This window comes from Rhineura floridana, chromosome 3 (genome assembly GCF_030035675.1).
Source record: "Rhineura floridana isolate rRhiFlo1 chromosome 3, rRhiFlo1.hap2, whole genome shotgun sequence".
NCBI classification, from domain to species: Eukaryota; Metazoa; Chordata; class Lepidosauria; order Squamata; family Rhineuridae; genus Rhineura; species Rhineura floridana.
Genome location: NC_084482.1, coordinates 75,445,902 through 75,465,819, shown reverse-complemented (window position 1 = coordinate 75,465,819; position 19,918 = coordinate 75,445,902). Strand labels below are relative to the sequence as shown.

Genomic DNA, 19,918 nt, shown 5'->3' with positions numbered 1-19,918 from the left:
TGTTGACAAAGAAAACGTTGGCTTCCTTCTGCTTATTTTCCTTCGTCCGTGATTTTTTTCTTTCGGGTTTTTTTTTTTTTTTGCATGTCAGGAATGATTGTGGCCGGGGCTGCTCCTCATACTGGTATGCCTGTGCACTGATGTGCCCTATGGGAGCAGGAGCCTTATTCAGCAGTCTCCATAAAAGCGCTACTCTGCTAGCGGAACACCCTGGCCTGCGCGAGACTACGCGCGCATCGCCTCGGAATGCACTAGCCTTCTAATTTTATGAATGACTCTATTCATTCAGCCCCTCCCACCTTTCCAAAGCCCCTCCCCTGGAATGTTTGGAAGTCCGCCACCGTTGCTATTGGCCAACGAGGAGGTTCCTATTGGCTCCCAGCCCTGTAGGTGGGAGGGGCCCCGGGGAAATATAAATACAGAAACAACGTAGTTGCTTTGTAGGTACTGAAACTCGCGCAAAAAGGGGTGTGCGGCTGTGTTGAGAGCTTTTAGAGGCGAGTAACCCTAGAGACAGTTTTGCAACAACTCTATGATCCAGCTGGCTCATTCAGAGAATTAGTGTGCTTGGTCATTTTTTATCTCGTTTGGTAAATTTGTCCCCTTTTCTGACGTCTTTTCTCATCAAACAACAATGAGGCTGGCTGCCCTGTCTGGTGTTGCTTTCCTGCTGTGTATCTCTCCGGTGAGTAATCCGTACTAGCTCTTTCTCTTCTGCTTAGATAAGTGAATTGTGCGTGGAACGTTATTGACAGTGACGTTATGGGGTTTGATCAAATGCTGGAGAGATCTCATTTAAATTCTGGATTCTAGTTTCTTGCTGGCCTGGCCTCCTCTGCCGGCTTTCCCAGTCAGGGGATCTGGCTGTTCCTGATCTGTCCAAAGCGACGGCGCTCGCCTACCCGCATTTATACACACGGGTCCCAGCCATTGCATCCAGTGGTTGTTGGACGCCGGGTCTTTATTTGAGCTTGGACACTTTCTGAATGTTCCGTATCTCTAATAAGCGGTTCGGAATCGGGCCGTGTTTTTTGTTTGTTTGTTTTTTAAATGCTCGTCTAAATCCGGCCGAGCTGTTCCAGACTGGGCACGCTCACGAATAGAATAACCTCAGCGAGTGAAAGGTGAGTTTTACTTTTCCGTCGTGGTGGACTCCCTGGAGCTGCAACTCCGTCGACACTTCGGGCTCGGTGCCTCTGCGGCGGGCACTTTGATCGTGGCAGGGATTTTATTACTGAGATTTATTTGGGATGGAAGGGACGGGTGCGCGGGGCAGGGGGTGGGGGACAGCGAATGCTGAGACTCCGTGGCATGTAGCGCCATCTAGGAAACTATTTTGGTGTGGCCTTTAAAAAAACAAATGACAGGCGACGAGGCGTCCATCGTCCCCAAATATCCCGCAAGCGCCGAAAGTGTTCTCGCGCGGCCGTTTTAGAAGAGGAGGGCCTTGACTGGTTGTCGTGGTGTCGTTTTTTAACTCCACCAGCTGCCTGCAGCGTGGCTTTCTTTGCCGAAAGCTCTCCTTTCTCCCGCCGCCGGCTTCTTCTTTCTCTGTTCCAGGTGGCCTGCCGCTGTCCCGCCACATGCCGCTGCACCCCCGGTGGCCTGCCTCCTTGCCCTCCCGGGGTCAGCATGATGATGGACGACTGCGGTTGCTGCCGAGTGTGCGCCCGGCAGCTCAACGAGGACTGCGGCAAGCTCTGGCCCTGCGACCCACACAAGGGCCTGGAGTGCAATTTTGGGGCCGACCCCTCGGCTCATCGAGGCATCTGTTCGGGTAAGGGGCAGAGGAGTGGAGGGAGAAAAGGCAGCCTTCTACAGCTTTCGCTCTCGTGGCAGCTACAGTGTGGATACACACCAGAGCGGAGCTGCGGGGGCTTATCTGATCAACTTGTTGGTAATATTTACAGTAGGGTTTTTTTTGGGGGGGGGAGTAATGATTTGCAAGTTATTTTGAAATAACTTCTGGAATAACTTTGTAAAACAATGGTTTTTTTAAATTAAGTGATTTATACTTGCTTTCAGTAAATGAAAAAATGATACCTCCCCCTACTTGACCCTGATGACGGTCATGGTGGTTTTCAGTTATTTTTGTTTGCCTGTTACTTTTTGGTACTATGTAACTCTGCAAGAAAGGCCTTAAAAATTATCGCTATGATTTTAAGCTGCTTTAGCACCAAGTGTGCTAGGTATTGACATTGGACAGCTGGCACCTAATTTTATGAATAGGGGGCAAGGACTTCCCTCCCATTCTAGGCATGCATGTTCTCTATTGTAACGAAACTAGGAAAGGTTTTCCTTTACATTATTATATTTTGGCAGTCAAATTGGGGTGACTGGTCCCCATGCACCAGTGGTGATTTTTAAAATGACAACAGTCAGAAGGGCTGGGCAGAAACAAGACTGAAGGCTGATGAGGGAGATAAGATGCAACATGATGCAGCAAGATGTCATGTTTTATTTAACCTCCTCTAGAGATGGTGGTAATTGTGGAATTCATCATGGCATTGCCATTATGATAGTAATTGTTAATGGAAACAGAAGGGAGAAATGACATAAAACATAGGACAGGGTGTGTAGAGAGTTGGTTGCACAAATATCTTTGTTCCTGAAGCGTTTTGAGAAAATCAGTCTCTTGATCAAAGTGCTTCAGTGCTTCATGGAAAATTTCCTTGGGGCAACTTCTGTTGCAGCTTGCCCAAATAAAGTGAGAGTTGCTCCAAGCAAAATATTTGTGCAGCTTCTTTCATGTTTGTTTGTCCCTATGGCTTTTGAGGGCCCCCCCCCTTTGCTTTTTTTGAAATGGCATAAGTGCAGGGGTTTGGAAGAAGAGACTGTGTAGTCCAGATTTCCCCAACCTAGTAACCTACAGATGTTTTGGACTACAACTCCCATCAGCTCCAGTTGTAGTCTAGACCATCCAGAGGGCTCCAGGTTGGCAAAGGCTGGTGTAGCCTGCAGGCCTGTAGGAGGCAAGGGAGGAGAGAGGGAAGGATGCCCGAAATCTCTGAGGACAGTTGAGTGGTGATGGGACTCTGGGTTGTGGCTCTAGTTGACTGAGGATAAGTCCTTGTTGCCCCACATCTTGTTTCACTGATGTGGAGGGCATTTTTGCAGGGCAAGCTACTCCCCTTTTCCCACTGGGGTAGAAAGCCAGATTTGCAGAATCAGAGGAGGGGAGTTCCTTGGCAGTCCAGAGCAGATGAAGTTTTACCATGAGCTACTTTCCCCCCTTCTACATGTTTAGGTGATATGTTTAGGAAGCTCACACAAGAGCACACCTACCTTTCAAAACATTGTAATTCCCAGTTACTTTCATTCCTTGGCTCCACATACGCAAATGACATGTCATCTCTCCCTCTCTCCGAGTTGGGAGGTGGAGTGGCAACGCTGTTCCTAGTATATATACTAGGGTTGTCATGGTGTGTAGGGTCACTTCTTTCCCTATGTGTAACCCCTGACATGCTGGAAAGTGTGAGCTTGGTTCAGGGGCACATGTGCTAATGAGAGAGCAAGTGAAAAGAGGTTAAACAGCTGCAAGGGAGTAAGGGGAAGGGCACACCTCTGACCATCTAGCAGAAAGTTCTCCGGGCCCAACCCGGCTGTTTGCAACCTGATCTCAGTTCATGCGAGCTCTTCACATCCTGTTTTCACACGGCTATTTAAAGCTCATAACACTCTCCTCTCATTGGCATGGCCCCTAAAAACCTAAGTTCTGCAGAGGAGTGTCTTTCTGTTACTTATGATGCTGGTGGCTTAAGGCCTGCTTGTTTTTCACATCCACAGACTCTAATTATGAGGCCTGCTTTTATGTGGTTCATTCATGTAGATTACTCCCAGGTTGGCCTGAAGTTGTATATTAGAGGAGGGGAGTAGGAAGTGACCTCAGAGTCTCTCTCTCTCATCCTCTACCCTAGCACCTCTTATTTATTTATTTATTTTTATTTAATTTAATTTATATACCGCCCTAAGCCAAAAAGGCTCTCTGGGCGGTGTACATAAAAGATAAAACAAGCACAATATATAAATACAATAAGTATAACAAAATCAAAGATCAAAACAAACAATAACAAAGAACCAACAACGTCAAAATACAATAATGAAAATACTGATAAAATACACTATAAAATACAATTTAAAATACACTTTAAAATGCCTGGGAGTATAAAAAGGTTTTCACCTGGCGCTGAAAGGATAGCAGCGTCGGCGCCAGGCGTACCTCATCGGGGAGACTATTCCACAGTTCGGGGGCCACTACCGAAAAGGCCCTAGTTCTAGTCACAACCCTCTGGGCTTCTCGATGGGATGGCACCCGGAGGAGGGCCTTAGATGTTGAGCGCAGTGTACGGGTAGGTTCATATTGGGAGAGGCGTTCCACCAGGTATTGCGGTCCCATGCCGTGTAGGGCTTTATAGGTCAAAACCAGCACTTTGAATTTATCCCGGAAACAAATAGGAAGCCAGTGCAGACGAGCCAGAACAGGTGTTATATGAGCAGACTTTCTGGTCCACATCAGTAATCTGGCCACTGCATTCTGGACTAGCTGTAGTTTCCGAACTATCTTCAAGGGCAGCCCAACATAGAGCGCATTGCAGTAGTCCAGCCTAGAAGTTACCAGAGCGTGAACAACTGAGGCGAGGTCGTCACTGTCCAGATAGGGACGTAGCTGGGCTACCAGTCGAAGATGGTAGAAAGCATTCCGTGCCACCAAGGCCACCTGGGTCTCGAGAGACAAGGAAGAATCGAAAAGAACTCCCAAGCTACGAACCTGTTCCTTCAAGGGGAGTGTAACCCCATCAAGAACAGGATGAACGTCCTCCATCTGGGCAGTGAAGGCACTCACCAACAGCGTCTCCGTCTTGTCAGGATTGAGCTTCAGTTTGTTAGCCCCCATCCAGTCCATTATCGCGGCCAGGCAACAGTTTAGCACGTTAACAGCCTCACCTGAAGAGGATGAAAAGGAGAAATAGAGTTGCATGTCATCAGCATACTGATGACAACGCACCCCAAAACTCCTGATGACCGCACCCAGCGGCTGCATGTAGATGTTAAAAAGCATGGGGGACAGTACCGATCTCTGCGGGACTCCACAATGGAGAGTCCAGGGTGTCGAGCAATGTTCCCCAAGCACTACCTTCTGGTGACGACCCACCAAGTAGGAGCGGAGCCACTGCCAAGCAGTACCCCCAACTCCCAACTCCGTGAGTCTTCCCAGAAGGATACCATGGTCGATGGTATCAAAAGCAGCTGAGAGATCAAGGAGAATCAACAGAGTCACACTCCCCCTGTCCCTCTCCCGACAGAGGTCATCATACAGGGCGACCAAGGCTGTTTCAGTGCCAAAACCGGGCCTAAAACCGGATTGAAGTGGATCAAGATAATCAGTGTCATCCAAGAGCCCCTGGAGCTGGCCAGCAACCACCCGCTCCAGGATCTTGCCCAGGAACGGAACATTCGCCACAGGTCTATAGTTGTTCAAGTTGTCTGGGTCCAAGGAGGGTTTCTTCAGGAGTGGTCTCACCACCGCCTCTTTTAGGCAGTCAGGGACCACTCCCTCTCTTAAAGAGGCATTTATTACCTCCTTGGCCCAGCCGGCGGTTCCGGTCCTGCCAGCTTTCACCAGCCAAGAGGGGCAAGGATCCAGTACAGACGTGGTCGCCCGCACCAGTCCAAGGATCCTGTCAACATCCTCAAGCTGCACAGACTGAAACTCATCCAATAAATGAGGACAAGACCGTGATCTGGATACTTCATTAGGTCCAACTGCTATAATATTGGAGTCTAAGTCCTGGCGAATGCATGTGATCTTATCTTGGAAGTGCTCGGCAAACTCATCACAGCGGGCTACAGATGAATCTATAATATCCTGAGGGCCACAATGTAAAAGCCCTCGCACAATTTTAAAGAGCTGCGCTGGGCGGGAGAGTGATGACTTAATAGTATCAGCAAAATATCTCTTTTTTGCTGCCCTCACCGCTACTATATACTGCTTAGAACAAGCACTTACCAAGGTGTAATTGCATTCATCGGGAGTTCGCCTCCATCTGCACTCAAGCCTCCTCCTCTCTTGCTTCATCGCTCTCAGCTCCAAGGTATACCATGGAGCTGTATGAGCTCTGCATAGGAGGGGGCGCATGGGAGCGATCGTGTCAACCACCCGGGTCATTTCAGTATTCCACAGTTCAACCAGGGCTTCGACAGGAGCGCCAGTCTTCTCAGTCGGAAAACCCCCCAGAGCCCTTTGGGAACCCTCAGGATCCATTAATCTCCGGGGGCGGACCAATTTAATAGGTCCCTTGCCCTTGCAGAGGGAAAGGGCTGCTGTGAGCCTAAACTTCAGCAAGCGGTGATCTGTCCATGACAAAGGAATAGATGATAAATCCCCAACCTCCAGATCACCATCTCCATGTCCAGTGACGAAGATCAAATCAAGGGTATGTCCCGACACATGCGTCGGGCCAGAAACAAATTGAGACAGCCCCATGGTTGTCATGGAAACCATGAAGTCCTGAGCCGCACCAGATAAAGCAGTCTCGGCATGGACATTGAAGTCCCCCAGTACCAATAGTCTAGGGGACCGCAACAATACCTCTGAGACTACCTCTGTCAGCTCAGTTAGGGAATTTGTTGAGCAGCAGGGCGGGCGGTACACCAACAAAATTCCCAGTCTGTCTCTCTGGCCCAGCACAAGGTGGAGACATTCCAAGCCAGTCGTCACCTGGACAGGGTGCTTGGTGAGTGAGAAAGAACTCCTATAGACCACAGCAACCTCGCCTCCCCGTCCTTCGGTTCTACCATAATGCTGAACCATATACCCAGGTGGGCAGATCTGGGAAAGAGCAACTCCTCCCTGATCACCCACCCAGGTCTCGGTTATACACGCCAGGTCGGCAGCCTCCTCCACAATCAAATCATGAACAAGGCTATTCTCTGTGACCTGTTGTGTCATTGTTGCTCTCTGGTGACCATAAATGTTGGTCCTTAACTGGACACAAGTTTAGGTGAAAGGAGGAGTTTGTGTGGGCATTAGGAGTGTCAGAACAATTAGGACTTACCTTTGCACTTATTTCAAAGGATCTCTGAAACTTTTGCCCCAGTACATTTTCATGATGAACTTCTTGGAAATGATCCAGATGCTTCTAGCTGGGTCCTCTCTTTTGTAGGTATCTACAAATGGATGTATGCAGCATCACTTGTTAATGCAGCTGCTAAAATGGGATAACACACATCTTTCTACCTCCTCAGCAAAGCAAGAAGGTCGGACATGCGAATACAATGGCCGTATCTACCAGAACGGGGAAAATTTTCAACCCAGCTGCAAACACCAGTGCACTTGCATTGATGGGGCTGTGGGTTGCCAGCCACTCTGCCCACTAGAGCTGCCCCTGGCCTCACTCGGCTGCCCCAGTCCCCAGCTCTTGAAGGTACCTGGTCAGTGCTGCAAGAAGTTTGTGTGCAACAAAGGACCCAAGAAGTATGGAGGGGTCACCTTTGAGTACCATGGAGAGGCTAGTGACAATGAGGTCATCTACGTGGGCAAAGGTGGACACTGGAAAAACCTACCAGGTGAGTGGGCAGAGAGGAGGGGTGCAAAGCTGTTGTCATTTGAGGACCAGGATTGTTGTTCAAGTTCTGCCTAGGCTTATTATAATGAAAGCAATTAAGGGTCTTGTGGCACCTTAAAGGTTAGCTCATTTATTGAGGCATAAGCTTTCGTGGACCAGAGCAGGGATGGGAAACCTCAGACCCAATGGCTGAGTGAGGCCCTCCAGATCTCTCTGTTTGGCTCCTGGGACTCTTCTTAGGCCACATCCCCTCACAAACCATAGCACTTCTCCCCAGGCTACACCCCTCACCAGCCCATCCAGAGTGTTCCTGCCTGGCTGGCATGTGCTTTGAACTCTGATAATACTTAAAGTTTGCCTGGATGGAGGTGTGTGTGTATGTGTAGAAACGAGGATAGTGGTATAAGGTAAAATTTACATCCATTGCTGTGCCCACTTTTGCCTCTGGCCCCACCCATCACTAACTTGGGGGCTATGAAAAATTGCCTAGAAGGGAATGTGGCCCTCGGGCTGGAAAAGATTCCTCGCCCCTGGACTAGAGTCCACTCGGAAGTGTTGTTATTGCAGCAACGGACTAACATGACTTACCCCTCTGGAAATTCTTAGTATGGAAGGCACCATTTATATTGGGTGCTTTCCATTTTATTGAATTGAGTGACTCTAACACATAGGACTTGTTGGTCTGCATAGGAATACTTAGTCCTAAATGCAATTTGATGTGAGCAAGTGTAAAGTGAGGCAAAAAAATCTTAATTTCCTATCTACCATCATGGGGTAGTGACTGACCAGGAACGAGACCTTGGGTTTGTAGTGAATAGCTCAATGAAGATAACCCAGTGTGCAGCAGCTGTGAAAAAAGCAAATTTCATGCTAGGGATCATTAGGAATGGTATTGAAAATAAAACTGCTGATATCATAATGCCATTATATAAATCTATGGTGTGACTGCATTTTGAATACGTATTGTGTACAGTTCTGGTCGCCTCCTGACCTCAAAAAGGACATTGTAGAGTTGGAACAGGTTCAAAAAAACAGCAACCAAGATGATCAAGGGGATGGAGCGGCTCCCCTATGAGTAAAAGCTGCAGCATTTGGTGCTTTTTAGTTTAGAGAAAAGGCGAGTAAGAGGTTACATGACAGAAGTTTATAAAATTATGCATGGCATGGAGAGAGTGGATAGAGAAACGTTTTTCTCCCTCTCTCAGAACACTAGAACTCATGGACATCCAATGAAGCTGAATAAGAACATAAGAAGAGCCTGCTGGATCAGGCCTCTGGCCCATCTAGTCCAGCATCCTGTTCTCACAGTGGCCAACCAGGTGCCTGGGGGAAGCCCGCAAGCAGGACCCGAGTGCAAGAACACTCTCCCCTCCTGCCTTCACACAGCACGTAGTTAAGCTTTAGAACTTGCTTCCACAAGAGGCAGTGATGGCCACCCATTTGGAGGGCTTTAAAAGAGGAGTTGACAAATTCTTGGAGGATAAAGGTATCAAAGGCTACTAGCCACAATGGTTATGCTCTGCCTCCACCATCAGAGGCAATATGCTTCTGAATACCAGTTACTGGAAACCACAGTGGAGGAGAGTGCTCTTGTGCTCAGGTCTTGCTTGCAGGTTTCTCAGAGGCATATGTTGGCCATTGTGAGAACAGGATATTGGACTAGATGGGCCATTGGCCTGATCCAACAGGCATTTCTTGTGTCGTTTATACTATGGGTTGTATTCAACTAAGTCTTTCTCAGAGTAGACCCACGGAAATTAATCAACCTAAGTCAGTCATGTATATTAATGTCAATGAGTCTACTCTGAGTAGCATTAGCATTGAATACCGCTCTATATTTCTGATTCGTTCTGATTGTTGAGAAATCATGTTTAGTGTCACAATTTTTAAAAAATTGTTTTGGAGACCTGAAGATAGTTATGAGGCCTTGCATGATTTATGCCTGTAGGGATTCTTTCTAAGAACAATAGGCAATGTTTGGACGAAAAAGCTACTTAATGAGCTGAGCGCTAGTGAGTTGCATATGCCACATGGAAAACTGAGTAGCAAAGTAAGATGCAGCTTCTAGTCATTGCTAGGGAGTCTGCATCTGTCAGGGACATTCCCTTGAAGGATAATGTACTGTAGGATATCATACCAAGATGTTTATTAGCAGGCTACATTGCAAGGCTTAAAAGTCATCTGCTTACTGTGTGGCATTGCTGTTTGATGATGAGCTGCTCCTTAAACTGCTTTGGGGGAACATCTCATCCATGAAACCTCCTTGCAGTATCAATTCCTGGGCTGGTGTCTCACTCAAACTAGGCTTACAATGGCAGTGCAGCAATTCCATCTAAACAATTGTTCCTGTATGACCTGATGTGGAGTTGGTGCCAATTTTGGGCCTGACAAAACCAGGCAATAGCCTTCTATAGTGGATGGATAGATTTGGCAGCTACCTTCTCTGTTGACAGCAACCTAGTAAACTTGCTGTCTTCTAACTCTTAGTTGTAGCTGGACTCCTGAAATTTCCTTCCCCCCCCCCCACTATCTTGGTGTCCTCATGCAATCGGTAGCATGAGGCCCTTTGGAAAGCTTGTGCTTTGGGGAGAAGTGCATAAGATAAAGCCAGCTGAGTTTTAAACTTGCTTTGCTGCAAGGGCAGGAAATGGAAAGCTGGCACTCTGCTGTGGAAGCTGCATCTAAGCAGGGTTGTAGCACTGAACAAAAATAGGGGTAAGAGTGGGAGTAGCCTTTGCCCTTTCAGGATCTAAACTGGATTTCCCTGAGGGGCAGGAAATGTGATCCTTCACTTGCATTTGCTGTGGTTCCCTGCTCTATTTCTGCTAAGGATGGTTGTGGCTGTAAGGGAGGGATTGAAAAGCATGAAACCCTCCAAAGAGGGAGTTTTCACCCACTCCCCTCTATTGCTATTGCTCTCAAGTGATGTCCAAGAAGGTATTACTCTTGCATCTTGTCTCATGGTTGCATGGCAAAATAGAGGTGCGGGAGTTTCCTCTCCAAAGCCTAGGAATGAGGGAGGAGAGGATTTGTTCTGCAGGTATCAGTTTAGTCTCCATGGAGTTGATGGGGAATTGATGACCTCAGGGACCAGAGTCCCAGATAGTCTCCAAACCCCCCTGCCACCCCATGTTCTGCTTCTGTTTTTCCCTCTTCCCTTCATTTCCCCCTACACACTTACTTTCCACATTTCCTACCCAACATATGGCTTTGCCATTTTGAGTAGTGTGCCTGCCACAGAGGCATAATAAGAGCCCTGCTAGATCAGCCCAAGCATCTATCCAGCTCAGCATTCTGCTTCTCACAGTGGCCAGCTAGATGTCTCTGGGAAGCTCACTCTTGTTTGTCCAGCAATGACTACCTTCCATTTATGGCAGATATAGGGAACCTGTGACTTTCCAGGTGTTGTTGGACTCCAACTCCCATCAGCCCCAGCAAGCGTGGCCAGTAGTTGGGGATGATGGGATGTGTAGTCCAGTAACACTCGGAGGACAGTGGGGACAGGTTCCCTCTCTTATTTATGGGTTTGATCCCTTTTTGCTCTTTTCTGACCTAATTGTTTGCCATCTTGTGTAGTTGCTGGCAGTATACTGATTGGGATCAGAATGACAATGAAGTAATTGGGTTCTCCTTCTCTCCTCAGTGTGGAGACCGTCCTTCCAAAGTCCTGTGACAAAACAGCAGCACAAATGCTTGGCTCAGACCACAGACTGGTCGCCATGCTCCAAGAGCTGCGGTTTTGGCATCTCCGCCCGTGTCACTAGTGACAACCCCCAATGCAAACTGATCAAAGAGGCCCGGCTGTGTCAGATCAGGCCCTGTGGGAAACCTGATTTTTCCAAACTAAAGGTGAGTTGGGGAAAATGGTGTGGTGTGGTAAGGACACTGCTTGCAACTAATGCTCAGCTCCTGAGAATTGGAATATGCATGCATACACTCACAAACACTCAAAACTGTGAGTTTTCTACAGTCCAGAATTAGAGAGTCTATCAGGCGGGATGTGGGCCAAGACTATGAGATGTTCTGCTTTTGGCTTGCATGACAAGAATGATGCCTGTCAGCTTAAGGAGAGTTTATGTACTTGTGAAGCGGTCAGGGTTCCTCAGTTGTATGCCAAGATGGGTTTTGTGTTAAGTCCTCTAATTCATAGTTTCCTTGAGCCATATTTTCCCCCACACAATATGACATGTGGTGCTAAATGATTTCCTCTCCTCTTTTTAGAAGGGCAAGAAGTGCCTGAGGATGCACAAAGTGCAGGAGCCTGTGAGGTTCAGCTATACTGGCTGCAAGAGCCCACGCCGTTACCAGCCCAGTTACTGCGGGGCCTGCTTGGATGGGCGTTGCTGTGTGCCTTTGCGCACTCGCACACTGAGTGTGCCCTTCCATTGCTCTGATGGGAGCTCCTTCTTCAAGAACGTTATGATGATCCACACTTGCCAGTGTGGCCTGGCTCACTGCCCACTGCTCAGTGAACCGGCTATGGGCCCCCAGTACCAGCTCAGTGGGGACATTCACAAGTTCCTGGAGTGATGGAGCCTGCTATCCTCGCGTGCTAGTGGCTTGTCAGCTGAGCTGATCTCTCAAAGGACTTTAGATCACCCTGATGGGCTTGACGTTGGGAGACAAGCCATTCTAAGCCTGCCTTGCTTCTGTGAATGCAAGTGTGCCTAAAATTTGGAAGGCAATCTGGATTTTGGAGGTGCACTAATACCTCAGCATTGGGGAGTAATATATTGTGCTGTGCTGGGAGTCTAGATATACAGCTCATGGCACTGGGTTCTATTTCTCTATCTAGTGCAGCCAGACTCAGGCTGGAACTGGGCCTTAGGCAACTAATGAAGGAGTCTAACAAAGCAATCTCCTCATCGCTATCACCTTTAGGGCTTCAGATTCCTAAAGGAAGTAGGACACACAGCTCCTGTGCACTAGGGGTAGCTGTAAGACCTCCGGGTTGGGTTGCCAAATCCCATGATGGCCAGCTCTGATATCCGTAAGTTCCTATGGTTGGAAAGAGCAAAGGAGAGCACAAGGCAGATACAACCAAACTGGAATTTGGGGTGGGGGTGTCAGGTCTGCCCTAGGGGCCTGGATAGGACCTACAGTTCTGTTTAGGCTGGGATTTGGCCATGCAGCCTCAAGACAGTCCCATGTAAACTGAAGAGATTAGGTACCGAGTGAAGACTAATGGTCAGTAGTAATAGATGGCGGTGGGAGGGGAGGGAGGAAGTGGTGCTCACCTGGCCTCCTGACAGCTGAGTCCCTGCTGCTTACTGAGAGAGGGAGGGACAAGGCAGTGGGGAGGTTGCTGTAATGCAAACAAGCCAGGAGAGATAATCAAACCTTCTTCCTGGGGTATTTGCATTGCACCAGCCTCCCCACCCTCTTGCCCCTCCCCTTCCTGGTAAGCAGCAGCAGTAACTCAGCTGTCAGGAAGTTGGGTGAGCACCAGCACCCACCATGCCGTCCAATGGTTTTGTTTTTGCCTTGCAGATTATCTGAGGAAATGGCCAAACAAAGACTGTAACCTGCTTCCCCTTAACTGTCTGCACTTTGCATCTTTGCTTCTCTTTCTTCCTTCTCTGCCTCAGTTTGAAACGTTCCTTCCCACTCTGTCCCCCTTTGAATCAAAGGGGTGCCTTTTGCCTCCTGCTCACAGCACACCCTAGAGGTGACATGTTTCTGGGAGAGAGAGAGAGACCTATATCAGATGTGGAAAGGGAAACCTGCCTAATGTTTGTTCATGACACTCTGCTTCTTTCTCCACTTTGTGCTTCAGCTGCTTCCCAGCCCATGCTACTCAGCATTGCCAAACGGTTCTTTAAAATTGGGTAAGTTTTAAAAATGGAGGGAAAATCAGAGTAAATGCACACATTGTGGACTGATGACAGTGACAAAAAAAGTTTTGAGAGTTGAAGGGGGGTTGAAAAAGATATTTTTACTCGTGATGTAAAAGTCATCCCACTTTGGCCTCTGATAAACAGGTTTAGAAAGTTTTCTGAGTTATTTCAAAAACCTGCAAACCCTGTTTCTCCAGAGGTAGGCTCACTAATGGAAGCAATGCCTTTCTCCAGCCACATTCAGCCCCCTTTAAAATTAGCATCTGCCTCCAGTCTCACACATATTAATTGTGATGACAGTAATTTGCAAAAGGCAATCTCTGTTTGGGTGAGACCCTCCTCTCCAGCAAATTCTCCCACTGTGGCTAAGCCAAAGAGCACCCTTCCCTGGAATTATTAAAGCACTTTAAATAATAATAATAATAATAATCCTGTTCCCTATATGTTTCTGGTGAGCAGCAAAAGGGATTACCAAAAGAATAGGGCACAACAGTAGAAAGGATATGAAGCTGTTAGTCATTCTTATGTTCTTGGGAAAACCTGCTGCCCTGAGCTTCTACTCGGAGGAAGGGTGGGATATAAATCTAATAAATAAATAATAAACCCATGTTTATGAGTACAGCAAAGTAGGCTTTGCTACAAAGAAGGAGATTTTTATGTTTAGTCCTGTTTTGACATAAAGAAAAGCTTCAACGCTGGTTTGGAGTGATGGCTATTTAGCTTCATAATGAAGCCTTCTGTGCTTTGCACCTTGTAAGCAGAGCTTTGATTCCACTTTCTGCCTCTTGGATCTTAGTGTTGCTAGAGTGAATAGTGAAGTGTTTGTCACTTCATTCTGGTGTTTGTGTCTCTTTCCGTCTTTGTGGAGGCTTTGGTGTAGGAAAATTGAGATGCTGGCCTTCCAAAAGGGCTTGATTGTCTGAGACAGATGGTGTGATTGGTATGGGACAGGGTCTTGCGAACCTCCATTACTTTTGGTTCATAGAATCATCATTCTTGAACCCCTTTCTTTCAAATGTAGCAGAGAATAGGATTGGCAAAACCAGCAGGACCTGATCTTAGTTGGAAAGCTCTTGTTATTTTCAAAATGTATTCTTATTCTTATTAGGCTCTCAGTGATGATTTTAAGGCTAAAATCCTATGCACATGTTCTTGAGAGTTGTACCCAGTGAACTCACTGGGACTTGCTTCTGGTTAAACATGCATAGGGTTTCATGAGATCCTAATAACCACGTTTGTACAATCCTTATTATTAGCAGCCAACATTTTTTTTTGTTAAGAACCATTTGTGCTAAACTCCTTAATTCTTTGTGCAGGTCAACTAGTTTGCTAGATTAGGGGAATGTAGTAGGTTTAATATAGTTCACCTTCAGCATTGCTTGTAACATTCTCGATCCACTGCTCTTCCACGTTTTCATCAGGGACTTCGATGGAGCAATTGAGAGTGTGCATACACACCATCAGAGAGGATTTCAAATACTATAGGGAATCAAGGTAATTCACCATAAGTCAATTTAAATGGGAATAAAATAAAATTTCATCAAAGGCAAATGTTAAATGTTATTCACTCAAATAGCCCTACAAGGATATAAATACAAAACCTGATGAAAATCACCACCATATGATACTGCTTGAAGATCTCGGGATTCTAGTAGGTCCCAAAATGAATGGGTTGGCATTACATCTCTGTTGTACGGGATGGGGGGGTGGAAGAAAAAAATGCCATTAAGGTTCATGTTAACAGAAATATGTTAAGGTACAGATGGTACTTACTTTGTTCAGCACCAGTTAAACCTCATTTTTAAGGATACAAATGAACACCAAAAGCTGCCATACATGGGATCAGACCATCTAGCTTAGTATTATCTATGCTGACTGGCAAGGGCACTCTAGGGTTTCAGACAGGGGTCTCTCCCAGCCCTATCTGGAGGCACTGGGAATTGAACCTGGAACCTTCTGCATGCAAATTGTCCCCCCCCCAAACACCATAAGAGTTATGGCCTCAACCCATAATACAAAAGAATTCACATGAGAGCATCAAAACAAATTATGGAGTGGCACTACATCAGAGGTGTTGTGGGAAATTTAAAATGGCGGGCCCATGCCACCTGATACATAAGAACATAAGAAGAGCCTGCTGGATCAGGCCAGTGGCCCATCTAGTCCAGCATCCTGTTCTCACAGTGGCCAACCAGGTGCCTGGGGGAAGCCCGCAAGCAGGACCCGAGTGCAAGAACACTCTCCCCTCCTGAGGCTTCCGGCAACTGGTTTTCAGAAGCATGCTGCCTCTGACTAGGGTGGCACAGCACAGCCATCACAGCTAGTAGCCATTGATAGCCCTGTCCTCCATGAATTTGTCTAATCTTCTTTTAAAGCCGTCCAAGCTGGTGGCCATTACTGCATCTTGTGGGAGCAAATTCCATAGTTTAACTATGCGCTGAGTAAAGAAGTACTTCCTTTTGTCTGTCCTGAATCTTCCAACATTCAGCTTCTTTGAATGTCCATGAGTTCTAGTATTATGAGAGAGGGAGAAAAACTTTTCTCTATCCACTTTCTCAATGCCATGCATAATTTTATACACTTCTATCATGTCTCCTCTGACCCGTCTTTTCTCTAAACTAAAAAGCCCCAAATGCTGCAACCTTTCCTCGTAAGGGAGTCGCTCCATCCCCTTGATCATTCTGGTTGCCCTCTTCTGAACCTTTTCCAACTCTAGAATATCCTTTTTGAGATGAGGCGACCAGAACTGTACACAGTATTCCAAATGCGGCCGCACCATAGATTTATACAACGGCATTATGATATCGGCTGTTTTATACTGATAGCAATGCTGCTTTAATCTGGATTGTTGCACTGAGCAAGGGGTTGGACTCGATGGCCTTATAGGCCCCTTCCAACTCTATGATTCTACGAGAGCAGGACATGAAAAAAATTCTCCAAAAATGGCCTTGGTGATAGTAGGCCATCAGAAAAAGATGGTATTCTAAATATCTAATGGGTCAACAAAGGTTTAATCCTGACAAGAGCCACTCCAGGTTTGAGGGAGACCCTTGGCAAGGTGCACTCTGATGGGCCCTTCTTACATCAGTGGGATGTGCTGTGTTTACCTGGCGGCGGCGGCGGCAGCAGCAGCAGCAGCAGCAGCAGCAGCAGCAGCAGCAGCAGCAGCATTGCTATCAGTATCAGGTGGCACGCAATGCCCCTGATGTAGTGCCACTCCAGGGTATTGTGGGGAATTTTAAATGGTGGGTTCAAGCCACTTAGTATGGCAGCAGAGGCAAGGGCAGGTGTCAATGCAGCAGAGGGCCCCGGCAGTGTGCTGAAGCCCCAGGAGCTACCCAAAATTTGTCATGTGCTAGTGCCAGGCCTGGAACTATTTAGATACCATATTAGGGAAAATATCCTGACAGAGGACATTCAGGGGATAACAACGAACCTCTTCTCCTGAGATTTTGGAGATGAACACCTGCTAAGACAGAAGCTTGTAATGTGACAGAAATTAAGACCAGAAAGAGATTCTAAAAGCATTTTCATTTATTTTGTTCATCTCATGATTTTAGGTTCCTAAGGATATGCTCGTGTAAAGAGGCTTTCCAATCTTGTTTGGAAAGAGTAACTGTTCAAACAGTAAGGTTCAAGATCTGAAAGCACACTTACCTTGGGTCACATCACCTGTAGGCCAGGAGAGATCTTATAGTGGTGTGACTTTATTGCCATCTAGAGGCCATCTTCTTTGTGGAAAGTTGGGTTGGCTACCTGAACCATGCATGGAATGTGGCTGTTAGAATCAGAGATCAAAACCTTATGCTTTTAGACCAGCTTGTAATAACAGAGGGGCGTATGGCAATATATTTGCTCTGTCTCCTTAAACAATGATAATCCAGTTCTAGTTCTCTAGAATTATTATGCCCTTGACTCTTCCCTTCCCAAAAATTGTAACTCTTGTGTTATGAATTTTCAATTTTAAAATGTTTTATTTTAAATGTTTAAAAAGAGGGTATCTGATGGGGCCAGAACCAGCAACTAGATACCTAAAAGACAGAATGTAAGTACTTTAAATAAAACAAATAATGCTGCACAGTATCCACTGGGGATGTGGTGTGTGTATCTTTAAGCACAACAGCACATGTGCACCTTTCTGGTGCATGCAGACATTTCTGGTTCAGGCCCTGGCACCTGGTTAGACATGGGATGGTGAGTAAAGAATTAACCAGACATAATAGCCATGTGTGACTAATGGCTTGGTTCTTATCCATTATTATTATTTTATGTTACAGCTGCTTTCATTGTACAAAGTGCTTTACAGTTCTTTTCTTCTTTCTCACAATTCAGCAAAGAATTGGTGGGCTTTATTTTAAAGAGATCTATGTATTAAAATGAAAAGTTCTTGTTTTATATTTTGCAGATATATATGGAAATCTTTGTTTGGTTTTTATAAAATTAAACAATTATTACATAGACAATTCTGATCCAGGCTCTTTTGGGGAGTGAATGAAGAGGCTTCAGGGTGATGAGGAATGAGTGTGGTTGATGGTGATGAAGAATGGAAGGAACCCTGAATATCTCTTCTACATAGAAATAGCCACAGGCTTACATATATGAGGCTCAAGATTTAGAGATTTCTAGGTGGGGTTTTTTGCCTCTGCCTTGAGGATTACTACAGAAAATAGTCCATCATCATAGGACATCTTGGTGGGTCCCCTCCAAAAGAGGCTTCTCACCATTGAGCAGGTGTGCAGGTAAGTCTGATTATGGACTCAAATTGGGATTTGTTCAGTTCCAGACTCAGGAGCAGGAGAAGTTAGATCAAGCACTCTGGATAAGTTTCAGGTGTGGATTATTATTATTATTATTATTATTTATTACATTTGTATACCACCCCATAGCTGAAGCTCTCTGGGCGGTTTACAACAATTAAAAACATTAAAAACAAATACACAAATTTAAAAACACTTTAAAAAAAAAACAATTTAAAAACACATGCTAAAATGCCTGGGAGAAGAGGAAAGTCTTGACCTGGCGCTGAAAAAATAAGTGTTGGAGATAGAGAATAAAACTACAATGTTGTACCAGCAGGAAATGTAGTCTGCAGCAGCCTTTGTGGTGGTGTCTGCTTCTGTTCCTGGCTGCCACCACCAATCAGCAGCTGCAAAGTGGTGGTGGGACCATACTGCTACTGGCAAGAAGTTGAGCAGACAAGGGCAGTCTGGTTTGTGCAATGCACACAAGACTGTTCCAGACACTGGTGCAAGCTGTACCTGTACCACCCAAATGGAGAAAGCTACCCTTATTTGCTTCCTGGCACCAGCCAGTAGGTGCACGGATCCACCTCAGCTGCTTCTCAGCAGCATTTGAATGCACTGCAGCAGGGGTGGGCAGACTTCGAAAATGCAGAATTGACTTTCTTTCCCTCCCATAAAACCTCCCAGTCTACCTGTTGAAGCCAAGTGCAAAATAGTATGTTAGAAAAGTGAGGGGGGGATTCACTGAGCATATTGCAGTACAAGAACTTGTTTTCAGTACCAGAATTGAGGTCATAGTCCTCTCATTCCTGGTTTTCCTCCAAGCTTTATTAGGCTGTGGGCACATTAGATGCTTCAATAGCAGTGAGAATGGTTTTTCTGGGTGCATTTTGAAGTGACTCTTCCCACGGCTGGACACACCTCCCTTCCCCACTGCTGACTTCAGATCTTTCAGGATGATCCACGCAAAGTGTTGGGCCAGTCACTGCCTCTGCCTGACCCTACAGCTAAGTGTTTCTATTAGCCACACCTGAATGGGCACTGGCTTGATCTACCAATCAGGTATGAAAACTATCTGAAGCTTTTTTTAAAAAAATGCACTCAAGTTGATCCAACCAGGTTTTAGAGTAAAAAAGGATAGAGTTTGACTAGTGTTGTGTGCCCGTTTTCAGAAAACAGAGGTGGAGATGTACTAGAACCGGCATACCAGTAAGCGTGTCTCTACCCTTAGTTTCAGCAGTTTAATTTTTGGGTTAGGGTGAGTTGTTGCTATTGTGAAACAGTTAGGATTCAGAAATCCGAAGATAGTTGAGAATCCTGAGATAGTTGATAACTGTAGATGTCAAAGTACATTTTGCAGCGTACAGGAACCAAGGACAAAACTAATTGTTAGGGGTGGAGGGTAGACACTTTTTTGAAATGGTATATATACAAAATAAGTTCATTAAAATGTTTATTTTAAAAAATGGATGGTAGAACTAAAGTACCAATTTGCGCAGTAGCTGTTTTGCCACATATGGTGAGTAGCAACCATTTTGGACCCCAGGGCCCTTCCGCATTCAGTGACATTTGTTTCTGAGTAAATGTGCACCAGACTGCGCTGCCCTTTGTCAATAGGGTATTTCTGATGCTCTTTGCATCAGGGTTCCCAAATGGTGATCCATGAACTTAATTCAGGTGGTCTGCAGCAAGTCTGCTACAATTATAAATCATATAGCTTCTAGCACAGTATGTTACAATTACCACAGCAGGCACAGAAAGCATTAAGTGGTCC

At 46.1% G+C, this 19,918-nt stretch overlaps 1 protein-coding gene across 1 annotated transcript; it reads left to right on the top strand.

Moving 5' to 3' along the window:
• Positions 1–430: 430 nt before the first annotated feature.
• On the top strand, positions 431–18,429 carry LOC133380087 (CCN family member 1-like). Its single transcript, XM_061616639.1, has 5 exons — positions 431–685; positions 1,561–1,777; positions 7,246–7,566; positions 11,209–11,414; positions 11,787–18,429. Exons 1-5 carry the CDS (start codon positions 635–637, stop codon positions 12,093–12,095), a joined length of 1,104 nt encoding a protein of 367 aa, XP_061472623.1. The 5' UTR covers positions 431–634; the 3' UTR covers positions 12,096–18,429.
• Positions 18,430–19,918: the final 1,489 nt, after the last annotated feature.

Coding starts and splice junctions, on each gene's coding strand:
- LOC133380087 (XM_061616639.1), top strand. CDS start 635: ATGAGGCTGGCTGCCCTGTCTGGTGTTGCTTTCCTGCTGTGTATCTCT. Junction 686..1,560: donor TCCTGCTGTGTATCTCTCCG/GTGAGTAATCCG, acceptor TCTCTGTTCCAG/GTGGCCTGCCGCTGTCCCGC. Junction 11,415..11,786: donor CTGATTTTTCCAAACTAAAG/GTGAGTTGGGGA, acceptor TCCTCTTTTTAG/AAGGGCAAGAAGTGCCTGAG.